Below are 13,309 nucleotides of genomic sequence, written 5' to 3'. Positions count from 1 at the left end.
CGTAGAAGAGGCATGTCTGGGGCTGGGATCCGGAGCGTCCGTTTGCCGCTTTGGTCTTCTGGTAGCCTTGTCTCAGCTCCTTGATTTTCATGCGGCACTGCGTTGCATCCTGGCTGTATCCTCTCTCTGTCATGGCTTTGGAGATCTTCTCGTAGATCTTCGCATTCCGATTTTTGGAGCGCAGCTCCGAAAGCACAGACTCATCGCCCCACACAGCGATCAGATCCAAGACTTCCCGATCAGTCCATGCTGGGGCCCTCTTTCTATTCTGAGATTGCATGGACACTTCTGCTGGAGAGCTCTGCATCGCTGCCAGTGCTGCTGAGCTCGCCACGATGTCCAAACAGGAAATGAGATTCAAACTGGCCAGACAGGAAAAGGAATTCAAATTTTCGCGGGGCTTTTCCTGTGTGGCTGGTCAGAGCATCCGAGCTCGGACTGCTGTCCAGAGCGTCAACAGAGTGGTGCACTGTGGGATAGCTCCCGGAGCTATTAGCGTCGAATTCCATCCACACCTACCCTAATTCGGCCATGTCGAATTTAGCGCTACTCCCCTTGTCGGGGAGGAGTACAGAAATTGAACGAACGAGACCTGTATGTCGAACTAAATAGCTTTGTTGTGTGGACGGGTGAAGGGTTAATTCGATTTAATGCTGCTAAATTCGACATAATCTCCTAGTGTAGACCAGGCCTAAGTCACATAAGTTTTGCAGCCATAAGTGGTAGTGTAGACAGCCTTAGTTTCCTTAATAACCTTTTGTGAGGAACTTTTTCAAAGACTTTGAAAGTCCACATCAGTTATGCCATTGGGTTCTCCTTTGTGCCATACTGTACTGACAAACTCACTGACATTTCATAGATTAGTGAGACACAAGCGTAGTCTATTCTAGGAATTTATACTGGTATAGTTATGTTTTTCTGGAGTATGAATCCACACCCCTGAGAGATATAGTTTATATTTACCAAGCTAACCCTTGGTGTAGACAGTGCTAGGTCAACAGAAGAATCAGCCTAGCTACTGACTTTGGGGGAGGTGGGTTTCCAATCATGATGGGAGAATCCCTCCCCTCAGCATAGGTAGTGTCTATGCTAAAGCCCCACAGTAATTGTGGTGCAGCTGCACTGCCGTAGGGATTTAAGTGTAGACATACCCTCAGTTTTCTTTTCCAGCTGTGCTGGTTGGACTTTTTCCCGTCATTCTCATACAGTAGATTTAGAATTCTGGTTTAGTTCTTGTTTCAGATAGTTTACCAGGCACTGAGGTAAGGCTCACTGGACTGTAATTCTCAAAATTACTCCAGCCAAATTTTTAAAGCTGGGGACAACATTCCCAGTCCTCTGAATCTCCGGGAGTGCAGCTGATTTTTATGAGAGAAGCGTATTATTGTTAGCAGGTCAGCCTTATTGTCTGACGTCATTTCAGAACTTTTAGGTGTTTGCCACCTGGCAGGGATCTATGCTGCTCTTGGTGGTTGCTGGCTCTTTAACTTATCAGTTGTTCCAAATCTCCTCTTCGCACCTCAATCCCTGATATTCATTTCCTGAACAGAGCAGCTCCAGGACAAGTCTCTCCCCAACATTCTCTGTGGTGAAAACTGATGCAAAGAAACCAGTCAGTCTCTCAGCATTGTCCTTACCCTCCCCAATAGCTCCCTTTTCCCCCTGCTGATCCAGGGGACCCATCGATTCTCTCACAGGCTTCCTGATACTGATGGATTGAAATAATTCCCTGGAATTTGTTTTATCTCTCTGGCTGTTCACTCTGCTAATTCCATTTAGCCTCCTAATTCCCATCATGCATGTCACCAGATGCACTCAATGTTCCTTTCTGCTGGCATCACAGGGTTAATATTTTCCATTTGCTGAGGGATCCCTGCTTGGATCTAACAACCTCCTGCACCTAGCCGGGTGGGGTTACAATATTTCTCCCCTTGCTGATTCCTTTGCTGCTCAGGAGGTGCCAGGCTCTGGTTGCTGATGTAGCCTCCAGGCTGAGTCTAAGGATTTTAACTTCCTTCCTTAAAGTCTTTTTGAATCACTTCTCTTCTGCAAGATAATGTGATATTAGGGTGACCAGACAGCAAGTGTGAAAAATCAGGAGGGATGGGGGGTAATAGGTGTCTGTATAAGACAAAGCCCCAAATATCAGGACTGTCCCTATAAAATCGGGACATCTGGTCACTTTATGTGGTATTGACTCATTTCTCTTGGTTTTATTTTCAGACAAACTCCAGGCTGAGCTCAGTAAGTTCCATTCCCCCCAGTATCACCCTGTGACATTGTCTCCTGCTCAATGTGTTGGTGTTCAGGGGAGTTCTCACCCCTCTGTCTGTGTTTGGTTGCAGGGTGGAGACGTGCCCAGATCTACGCAGGTACTGTACATACCACTGATGTTTTATCCATGATGAGACTCACCTCCCCCTGGGAGCTCTCTGCTCCTTTCCCTGTACAGAGCATTTTCCTATGACGTTCAATAGGCTGGAAACAGCAATGTCACTGGGGGGAAGATGGAAAGGGGCAGGTGACACCCCAGGTTTATTGCAGAGCAGGGACCTGCTCCCTTTGGGAAAGGGCTGATTGGTGAGGGAATGCTGCCCCCGGTGTCACCTTTTCAGGGCAGTACCTGGGTTCTGCAGGATGGACATTCTTATCTGGCCATCATTTGTACTGAACTGCTCAGTTCTCTCCTCCCAGCAGCAGGGTTTCTATGCTCAGACCAGGCTTTAGCCCACAATTTCCTTCTAGCGTAACAGGCCCAGACAGGAGCTTTTCAGTGTCCCCCTGGATCTGGGGTGAGGAAGGTCCTATCCCCACTGCAAGGGCAGACAGGTTTTTATAACCAGCTTGTGATGCTCCCCTGACCCAGTTGCAACAAATTGTGCCCCCGCGGCAACTTTTCTGCCTCACAGCTGTGGCTGAGCTGTGTGTGTGTGTTTGTACCCAGCCTGCAGCCTGACTGTCTGTGTGCCCTGGTGCATGCTGGGAGAGTCTGGGCAGCTCCAACAGGGATCGGAGAGCCCAGGGGCCATGCACACACACTGCAGCACCGCTGGCCCAGGGGTCCATGCACTCCGGGATATCCTACTGCACAGAGCTGGGAGGGAGAGGGGCACCCAGGGCAGTTACACAAAGACCGCTGGGGGTCCTGTTAGGGTCACCACCTCTGAGGTGCAACAAAACAGGAAATTTGCCTGCTTCATGTACACCACCATGAGGGGTTTGGGGTAAAGGAAGGGGCTCTGGGCTGGGTCAGGGGTTTGGGGTGTGGGAGGTGATGAGGGCTCTGGGGTGGGGCCAGAGATGAGGGGTTTGGGGTAAAGTAAAGGGCTGTGGGTTGGGGTAGGGGTTGGGGTGTGGGAGGGGAGTCTGGGCTGGGGCTGAGGGGTTCAGAGTGAAGGAGAGGGTATGGACTCTGTAGTGGGGCTGGGGATGAGGGGTGTGGGGTGAAGGAGGGGGCTCCGGGCTGGGGCGGAGGGATTGGGGTGTGGGAGGTGATGAGGGCTCTGGGTTGGGGGTGGGGATGTGGGCTTTGGGGTGAAGGAAGGGGATCTTGGTTGGGGCAGGGGTTGGGGTGTGGTGGGGGCTGGGCTGGGGCTGAGGGGTTCAGAGTGAGGGAGGGGTGTGGGCTCTGGAGTGGGGCTGGGGATGAGGGGTTTGGGTGAAGGAAGGGGCTCTGGGTTGTGGCAAGGGGTTGGGGGGTTGGGTTGGGTGAGGGGAGTGGACACTGGGAGGGAGTTGGGATGTGAGAGGGGTGCATAAGGGGATTCAGGGTCCCAGCAGCACTTACCACGGCTCCCAGGAAGTGTCCGCCAGGTCCCTGCTCCCCCTAGGTGCATGGGTGGCCAGGGACACTGCGTGCCACCCTCGTACCTGCAGACGCTGCCCCTGCAGCTCCCATTGGTTGCAGTTGCTCCTTGGACAGGCCCTTTCCCTGCCCACAGGGGGCACTGGGGGTGTCACCAAGCCTGAGCATCGCTGGTGTCGCACTGTGGGGGGAAATGGGAACCAGCTGGCTCAGGGGGGCAGTGAGGGCAACTGGGGCCTTTCACTCCCCAGTCACCGATCCCAGCCCAGGCTCAGAGTCCAGTTCCCAGCAGACAGGAGCTCACATCGTAACTCACCTTAACAGCAGCCTCACCAGCCATCTCCGCAGGGAGGACAAGGCCTTGTCGGAGAAAAACAGTTCTCACTTTTTGATGGGGTGCAGCAAAATCAAATACTTTATTTATTCTCAAGTAATTGCAAAGAGGGAGGGAGAGCACTAGGACACAGGGTTTCCCCCTCCTAGGCAGGCCTCTCCAGGTAAACAATTACAGCAGCATTTATACCTTTTGTTACAGACAACAATAGGCAACAGCTGCATTTTGTTTATACATAGGCCATCTTGGTATCTTATTTTTCTCACTTCTATTTAGACACCAGTCTACATTCCTCATTATTGACACAGGGTCGCAACAACTTCTCCCACAGTTCTTTCCCACTCGCCTCACACAATCCTCGCTTCTACAAATCTCGCGTTATTAGGGTTACAGCCAGCCTGACTCTTGCTAACAGAGATTGTCGTGCATTGAAATCCCTGTCAGTTCTTCCTCTACTTCCACTGCCTGAACAGGCCCCATGGACAGTTCCTCCCCAGGGAGAGGCTCCAGCAGGTGTCAGAGCTGAGCCATGTTGGCAGGACAGTGGGGGGCTGACACAGCTGCTGTGATGTCCTAGTACCCTCGATACACAGAGCTCCAGCAGCCGGCATGTAAACCCCACTCGTATCGCCAGCACTGAACTCACTGACACTGCCCCAAGCCCCCTCTCCTCCTGGGGTGGAAGTGGGTGAGTAAGGGGCACTAGAAGAGGGGGGCCAAGGGCCATGGCCCCATCACTTTTACCAATGGGAGGGCTGTTCCCTCCCACTTTTTACCAGCTGTAAGGGTGAGCGACGAGGGGGGAGGGGGCCGAGAGGAGAGACCAGGGGGTCAGGGTGTGGGGAAGAGGTGGGGTGAAGGCAGGGGCTCAGGAAGGAGGGGCAATGTGAGAGTGAGGGTTCAGGGGTGCAGGGGACAGGAGCTCAGGGAGAAGGGCTGGCACGAGTGGGTGACCCCTCTACTTTGAGGGAGCTTCCATCACTCCGGGGGAGAGCACCATCCTGGATCCTGATCCATGGGCACATCTGTGTATTTGCCAGGTGCACAGAGATCTCTGAGTGGAGACAGTTTCACACTCACCCAGGAACCTGTGCGGGGAGGCCCCACTGCCCAGGAGGCTGAGGGCTCTCACTCCCCTGCCCTGGGGGTGAAGGGAGGGGCCCTGGGGCTGCTGTTCCCCATCCGCAGAAGGGGGTAAAGGGGATGTGGACACAGACAATGTCCCCTCTTGCACTGTGAGGGGCAGACCTGGCTCCACCCTGAGCTTCAGAGCCTGGGCTCCAGCCAGAACCTGAAAATCTTTGCGGCTATTTTTAATTCCAAAGAAGGAGCCCCGCAAGCCTGAATCTGTCCACCCTTTTCCAAGACTCGCTGCTGCAGGCTGTGTAGAAGGACCCAAAGTGTCTCCAGAGTCTGGGTGTGAAAGTTCCCAGCGGGTCTGTCCCAGGGCTGGTTAATGAGATCAAGGGAGGTGGCTGGCACAGTCCTTGGATGGAGACACCTGAGCTCCTGGGGCTCTGAGAGGGTCTCTATGCCCATTATCCGCTCTGGGAGATGCCCAGGTGCAGCTGCAGAGGGTCTGTGCCGCTAGCAGCGTCCATGGGACAAATGGCTTTGGGCAGAGAGTTCAGGCTGGAGCCAAGTCTCCATTTTTCAGCCTGATTTGTGCGGGTGAGATCAGGGGCCCAGGGGGCATTTGTCTGCAAAGGGCAAATTAACCAGCAGCTCTGGAGTGTTTCATCGCTGCTGTCCTGAGCCTGGCCTGCCTGTAACTGCGTTTCTGGGGATGTTGACAGTCTCTCCTTGCAAGTCACTGGGATTGGGACTCCTAAGTTGCTCAGACAGGTTTGCAGTGGAGCTGGGTGAAATGTTTTCGACAAATAGTTTATTTACTGCAAAATTATATTTTGGGTCAACAGAAACTATTCGTGAATCCGTGTCGGGTTCGCTGACTGGTTTCAATTAAGAGAAAAAGGTGCTGTCACTTCCCTTGTAGCCTTTAGCCCAGTGGCTGCGCCCTCAGCTGGGAGCCCCAGGTTCAATCCCCCCCGTGTGATGCCATGAGAGCTCGACCCGCTGGGCTCCAGGTGTCTGATGACGTCCCACTGTGTCTCAACACTGCCATGGGCCCTGGGGCAGAGCGTGGGAGTGAGAATGACTCTGCAGCCCAGTGGGTCAGGCCCCAACCTGGAAGCCCAGAGTCCAGCTCCCCTGCTCCAGTGACCCTGTAATTATTGATCCATAACCCCAGTGAGGGGAGGGGTTACGGCCCCTGGCACAGCAGTGTCTCAGCCATGTCTGCCGGGGTTTCCTTGCACTGATGTAGCTGCACCGGTGCAAACCCCTAGTGCAGATGCGCTGTGCAGCTGTGAACTGGGACTGGTCCCCAGTGCAGCTTCTCCCAGATGGAGGGGGCAGTAAGTGGGGAAATGCCCCCTCCCCTCCCCACTGCCCTGACCTCATTAGCAACAGCCCATTAGTACACATTTATACCCCCCCCCCCAGAATCTTCCACTGTAATGCCCCCCAAGTGAGCCCAATCCAGACAACTGCCCCCGTGGGGGTGGGGCTGGGCCGGGCAAGGGGAGGGGCTGGCTGTGGGGTTTTCCTGGCTGGAAGGTGGGGCCCGTGGGGCCTGCCAGCATGGAGAGTCCCAGCTGCTCCCCCTGGGGCAGGGCTGCACCCCCAGTGTGTGTGGGGACAGCACCGACCTGCTCTGAGCGAGAAACATGGCCCCAAAGCAACAGAGATTCCCTGGGGCCTGGCTCTCCCTCCCACCTCTCTAGCTCCTGCCCCTCCCTTGCCCTTCCCCCACCCCTGTGAGGGACCCTGGACCCTGCGTCTATTCTGACCCCTCACCAACATCCCTCCGTCTCTTCTCACTCCCTTTCTGCTCCCCTGAGCCCCTGCCCCTCTACTCCTATTTTGCCTCCCTGGCACATGCCCCTACCCTCCACCCATCTCTGCCCCACTGGGACAGCCCCTCCCTTCTCCCCCTGCCATCCTGGCATCTGCCCCTCTCCCCCAAACATCCTCTGCACCCTGGAGCCCACCCATCACTTCACACTCCCGCTATGTCCTGGCATCCACCTCTCCCCTTTCCCTCCTCTGTGCCATGTCTCCCACCCCTCCCCTCACCCTCCTATGCTGTCCTGGCTTTTGCCCTTCTTACTCCCCTCAGCCCTCCTGACACCTGCCCCTCTCCCCACCCTCTCTGACCCCTGGCACCCGCCCCTTCCCTCACCCCCCTGTGCCCACCCCTCCTCTAGCCCCACTCTGACCCCCTGGCACCTGCCTCTCCCCAATCCCCTCCCCTAGCACCTCCCTCTACCCACCAGCCCTGCCTCTCACCCCGCTCTGCTCCCTGATGCTTCTCCCTCCTCCTCTGCCCTCCCTGTGCCTGCCCTTCTGCTCAACCCCTCAATCCCCTGGCACCTGCCCTTCCCTCCCCGCCCCTTCTGCTGCCTCCCCTTCCCTCCTCCTGCCCCCAACACCTGACCCTCCCCTTGTCCCCTTCCTTCATGGTGCCCATCCCCTCACCACCCTCTGCCCCACTGACCCTGCTCTCCTCTCGCCCCTCTGCCACCATCCCCCATGCCACCTTCTCCTTATTTCTCACCCTGCCCCTTCCCTCCCCCTGTGGCTCCAGGACACCTGCACCCCTCACCACTCCTCCAGTCCCCTGGTGCCAGCTCCTCCTCTGCCCCAAATCCCAGCTCTGCCCTGGCCCCATCTGCCTCCCTGGTGCCTGCTGTTTCCTTTGCCCCCTCTGCTTGCCTGGTGCAAGTCCCTTCCCTCACCCCCCTTTAGGACTCCTGGTCTCAGCCCTTCCCCTCACCTCAGCACTGCCGCACCCCTCCCCTCACCCTCTCCTAGCCCCTGGGCCCCACCCTTCCTTTATCCTCCCTCTGCCCCCCTGGTGCCCACATCTCCCTGCACATGGATCTGCCCCCCTAGGGCCTGCCCTTCTCCACACCCCTCTCTCTGCCCCCCTTCTGCTCACCTGCTCCCTCACCCCCCATTCTGCCCCTTTGGCACCAGTGCCTGTTCATTCGCTCCCCCCACCATGGTTCCACCTCCCCCACTGCTCATCTCACCCCCTGGCAGCTCACCCTGCCCTTGATTTCCTCTGGCCCATTTGAGCTTCTTCAGTCCCTCACCCCCCTCTGCCCCCTGGTGCCTGCCCCTTCCCTTGCTTCCCTGTGCCCCCTGGGGTCCATCCCTTTCTTCTGCCCTGGTGCCCACCCCTCCCCACCCCTGCAACTCCCTGGAACCTGCCCTTCCCTTCACACCCCTGTCCTCCTGGTGCCCCTCCCTTCCCTTATCACCCCATAGCCCTTGTGCCTGCCCCACCCCATGTCCCCCTCTGCTCCTGTCGCCTCCCCTCCCCTTTCCTCTCCCAGCATCAGTCTGTCACCTCCCCTCCCCGCCTCCCCTGACACCTTCTGAGCCCCCGCTCCTCCTGCCCTTCCCCCTCATTGTCTCCTCCAGGCAGAGGGGCCCTGACTCCCCTCAGGCCACAACCCCCCCCCCCAGTGCTGAACAGGACACAGGTTTATTTCCCTTTTATCCCAGTGACCAGCCCCTGCCCCCAGCCCTGACTCTGTGACTCTCTCCCCAGTGGACGTGACTCTGGCTCCAGACACGGCAAATCCCTGGCTACTCCTGTCTGAGGATCGGAAACGTGTGAGACTCGGAGACAAATGCCAGGATCTGCCCAACAACCCTGAGAGATTTGATCCTTGTCCCTGTGTCCTGGGCACTGAGGGGTTCGCGGGCGGGAAGCGTTACTGGGAGGTGGAGGTGGGAGACAAGACGAGATGGACTCTGGGGGTTTGTAGGGAATCTGTGAGCAGGAAGGGGGAGTTCACACTCACACCTGGGAATGGATACTGGGTCGTGTGGCTGAGGGGTGGGCGATACAAGGCCCTCACCTCCCCCGCGACCCCCCTCCCCGTGAACATCAGGCCCAGCCGGGTGGGGATTTTCCTGGACTATGAGGCGGGCGAGGTCTCGTTTTACAGTGTGACTGACAGGTCCCATCTCTTCACTTTCACTGGCACCTTCTCCGGGAAGCTCCGCCCTTATTTCAGTCCCTGTAACAACGCTGGGGGGACAAACGCGGCTCCCTTGATAATCTGCCCTGTCCCAGCTCAGGCCAGAGGGAATCTCTGTCCCTGACAGTGACCCCGCGGCACGGACTGGCCCCTCCCAGCCCTGCTGCTCTTCCCGCCCCCAGTGGTGGGGGTCAGTTACTGCAGCAACTGGACTTTCTGTGCTGACCAGACGCTGCCAGTTTCCCTTTTCAACTGGAGTAAAAAACTGGACACCTGGGAACCCCCAGGCCTCACCTTCCCCATCCCCTGCCCCAGGGGTAGTAGATAGTTGTGGATGAGAGACATTTACCCCTGTCAGAATTTTCTACAATGAGATCTCAATGTAAAATATGAAAGAAAAAAAGATTTAGAAAATATTGTAACAAGGTGTAAATACAATAATATTTTAATTTACATTTAAACAGTACTTCAAAAACAAGCATGTAAACATTTTTAGAAATGGAATTATTTACATTATTTATTTTTTTATTCTTCCATCTAATCTATATTGAAGTTTAACTTCTCTAAATAATGTCATTTGTATTTCAACTGTGGAATACAAGAAATGCAAAATATTTATCTTAAAGTATTAAATTCTCAGACTGGGTTGTTCAGTTACAACGTACATGTGTTATAAACATCACAACTACACACATGTGCAGCTGCTCTCTCTGTTTCCCTCTCACCCCCTTTATTGTCTTGACTGGTTCTCCCTGTCAGGCAGGGCACATACACCCACCTCCTGCAGTACATCTTTGAAAATTAATAGGTTAAAATGATATAATTAATTAAGCAATATATTTAACTTAACTCACACATGATTATATAATAGTCTTTGAACTTCTGTCAGCATTAATTCATGGGACTTAACTTTCTAGCTACATATAATTGTTAATCAAGATGTGACCCTTCCTTTCTTTTTCTCACATCAATTAAGAAAACACAAATGCTCTCTTCCTATAGATAGAAATCTCTTCTACAATCCCCCATCAGTTCCTGCAACCACTGGCTGGCAGACCTCTGTGTGACTTAAGCAGCAGGCAGTCTGCCAGGGAACCTCCACCAAGCATCTTTATGATTTTTTATGGTGCATCACAACATAGCAGCAGTTACAAGGAGCCCCCTTCCTGCTCCCTGGTTCAGCCTTTTATACTGCTGCTTTCTTCTCAGCGCTGAGCTAGTGACCACATCAGACTCCATACAGGTGCAAGTGATCCCCTCTGCCCTTCCAAACCCAAACTACTCAGTCCCTTCTACTCTAACTGCACCCAGTGGCCAGGGCCGTCCTTACCCATATGCAAACTATTCAGCTGCATAGGGCACCAAATTGCCCCAAATTTCCTGGTGCCCAACTGTCACAGACTTACAGGTCGTGCCCACTCATGGCCCTGTGCGGTCCGTGTGTATAGGGGGTGCCCCTTCCAATGAGACAGCCCTTTTCCCTGGGGTCCACTCTCTCTCAGGGTTGGCCCCTCCATCTCCTGGAGCTGCACCTCTCTGAGCCTTAGCACGTCTGTCTCTGCTGTGGGCCCCCTTGGGGAGTCCACTTGCTCTGGACCCCCCAGGGCCTCCACCCCCCAAAGGGTATGCTGCAACCCGTTTCTCTAGACTGGAGTGACTCTCAGCCAACATAAAACAGCAGTCTTTATTGAGCATTGAATACAGCACAGGAAACTCTCTGACCCTCAGGCCTGGCCTCCCTCAGCACAGCACATCCCAGTCTCCCCTGCATCCAGGTGGACTCTGCCTGCTCCCCCTCTCCAGCCCCGAGCCCCTCTGCTTCCCAGCTGGGCATCTGATATCACCAGCCCCATGCCCTGCCTCTGTCCATTGTCTCCTTTCCAGGTAAACAGGGTCGTCTGGCCTCCTCTCCTCTCCGCCCTCCTCTGGCTGGAACCGGCTGGTTAGGTCATGGAGTCCTCTCTTCGCAGCCCATTGTCCTCTCACTGGCCAGAACCGGCTGCGTCGTCAGGTCACCAATCTCTGGGGTGTCCCTCCTCCAGGCCATTGGCTGGGGTCCCAAGTTCCCTTTCCGGTCCTCTGCAACGACAAACTCCCTCTCCCCTCACCTCGTTAAATCAGTAACACCCAGGGGCACTGTGTCCCACTCCCTCTGCATGCAAACCATTGGAAAACCATGAAAATATAAGCAAATCCCCCATTTTGTCACACCTATGCAGCTGTGTGCTGCTCCAGAAGCCAGCCTGATCCCCCGGCCGGCTGAGCCAACCAGGAAAGCTGCCTCCTACCCCCACTCTGTCCCCACCCCTCCTCTTCCCCAAAGCCCCTGCCCCCACCCTGCCTCTTCCCACCCCGGCTCCACCCCAGCCCCGCCTTCACTCCACCCCTTCTCCTGAGCTACATCCGGGGCACTGCAGCAGCGGTCAGGCCTGTTGTGACAATGCGGTTCTGGCGGGACCCAACCGAGTGTGCCAATTCAGGACCAATTGCTCAAACAGGGCAGTTACAGCCCTAAGCTGGGGTTTTTCCACCTCTAAGGCAAACCAAACCAGCCAGACAAAAAGGACTTCGGTTTCACCCCACTGGCTAACCACAGTCACACAAGCAATTTCCTTAGACACTCCAGTCTCCCAGTATCACCACCAGTGCGACTCGTTATGGGGATGAATGGTTATGAAAACCAACACCCCAGTAAAAGAAAAAGGTTCTCTCAATTCCAAAGAATCAAGCCCCAGGCCCAGGTCAATATACACATCAGATCTTACCCACAAATCACGCTGTTGCCAATCCTTTAGAATCTAAAGGTTTATTCATAAAGGGAAAAAGGTAGAGATGAGAGCTAGAATGGGTTAAATGCAGGGGCGGCTCTACAAATTTGGCCGCCCCAAGCAGTCATGCCCGGGAGGCGCCCCCGAGCCGTGGCAGCAGCGGACCTCCCGCGGGCATGACTGCGGAGGGTCCGCTGGTCGCGCGGCTCGGCTGGATCTCCCGCAGCTGCGGGCGGTTCGCTGGTCCGGCGGCTCTGGTTGAGCTGCCGCAGGCATGCCTGCGGGAGGTCCACTGGAGCCGCCGGCCAAGCGTCCCCTCCGCAGTCATGCCTGCGGCAGGTCCGCTGCTCCCGGGGCTCCGGTGGACCTCCCACAGGCATGACTGCGGCAGGTCCGCCAGCCCAGCCTGCCGCCCCCCCGGGAAAGGGCCGCCCCAGGCGGGTGCTTGCCCCGCTGGGCTCTGGAGCCGGCCCTGGTTAAATGGAATCAATTACACACAGTAATGGCAAAGTTCTTAGTTCAGGCTTGTAGCAGTGATGGAGTAAACTGCAGGTTTACATCAAGTCTCTGGAGAACATCCCCCACTGGGGGATCACTCCTTTGTGCAGAGCTTCAGTTTGTAGCAAAGTTCCTCCAGAGGTAAGAAGCAGGATTGAAGATCAGATGGAGATGAGGCATCAGCCTTTTATAGGCTTTACAGCAAAATGGAGTCTGGAGTCACCTGGGCAAGTCCCTGCACACTTTGCTGAGTTACAAGGTGTATCTGCCTTCTCTCCATGGGTCAATTGTGTAGCTGATGATCCTTAATGGGCCATTAAGCAGGCTAGGCAGAGCTACCACCACTAGAAGCACAGCACAAATTTGAAATACAGATAGTACAGAGCTAATACTTATAACTTCAACTACAAAATGATCCATACATGTAGACACCATAATCATAACCAGCAACCCATAACCTGGTTTTAGACACCTTACATGACCCCCTTTACATAAGATTTGGTGCCACTACAGGACCTTGGTTGCAACCATGTTCTATATGGTCCCAGATTAAATCAATAACATCACACCTGTCCTGCACTCAGCAGGCGGCAGGAAGTAGAGTGATCCAGCCCCAGCCTGCTCCGCTCTGCCAGCTCCCAGCTGCACTGCCAGTGAGTGCTTGGGGGTGGTTCTCCCCAGCCCCCCAAGTCCCAAGGCTGGGAGTCAGGGGAGCAGAGAGGAGGGGTCAGGGGCCAGGTCAATCCACTTCCTGCCACCCCATGAGTGCAGGGTTGGGCCTGTCCTGCAATCACCAGGCAGAGGGAAGTGGAGCGACCAAGCCCCAATCTGCTCCACTCCGCTGGCT

General features: G+C 55.3%; 2 protein-coding genes across 3 annotated transcripts in view; both read left to right on the top strand.

Annotated features, from left to right (window-relative positions):
• The window catches only part of LOC120383917 (butyrophilin subfamily 1 member A1-like), a 58,443-nt gene extending 48,774 nt beyond the window's left edge, over nt 1–9,669 (top strand). For both annotated transcript variants that reach the window (XM_039502243.1, XM_039502241.1), the window contains 3 exons: nt 2,224–2,244; nt 2,346–2,372; nt 8,761–9,669. In XM_039502243.1, the coding sequence (XP_039358177.1) occupies nt 2,224–2,244; nt 2,346–2,372; nt 8,761–9,320 (608 nt within the window). In that variant the 3' untranslated portion in view covers nt 9,321–9,669. The remainder of the gene's footprint in view (nt 1–2,223; nt 2,245–2,345; nt 2,373–8,760) is intronic.
• Nucleotides 1–13,309, top strand: part of LOC120383937 (E3 ubiquitin-protein ligase TRIM39-like) — a 961,691-nt gene that overhangs the window by 593,523 nt on the left and 354,859 nt on the right. The gene's annotated exons all lie outside the window — the stretch shown is intronic.

Source organism: Mauremys reevesii, linkage group 15 (assembly GCF_016161935.1).
Source record: "Mauremys reevesii isolate NIE-2019 linkage group 15, ASM1616193v1, whole genome shotgun sequence".
Lineage (NCBI taxonomy): Eukaryota > Metazoa > Chordata > Testudines > Geoemydidae > Mauremys > Mauremys reevesii.
The sequence above is the reverse complement of the archived record's forward strand: the minus strand, read 5'-3'. Positions and strand labels throughout refer to the sequence as shown.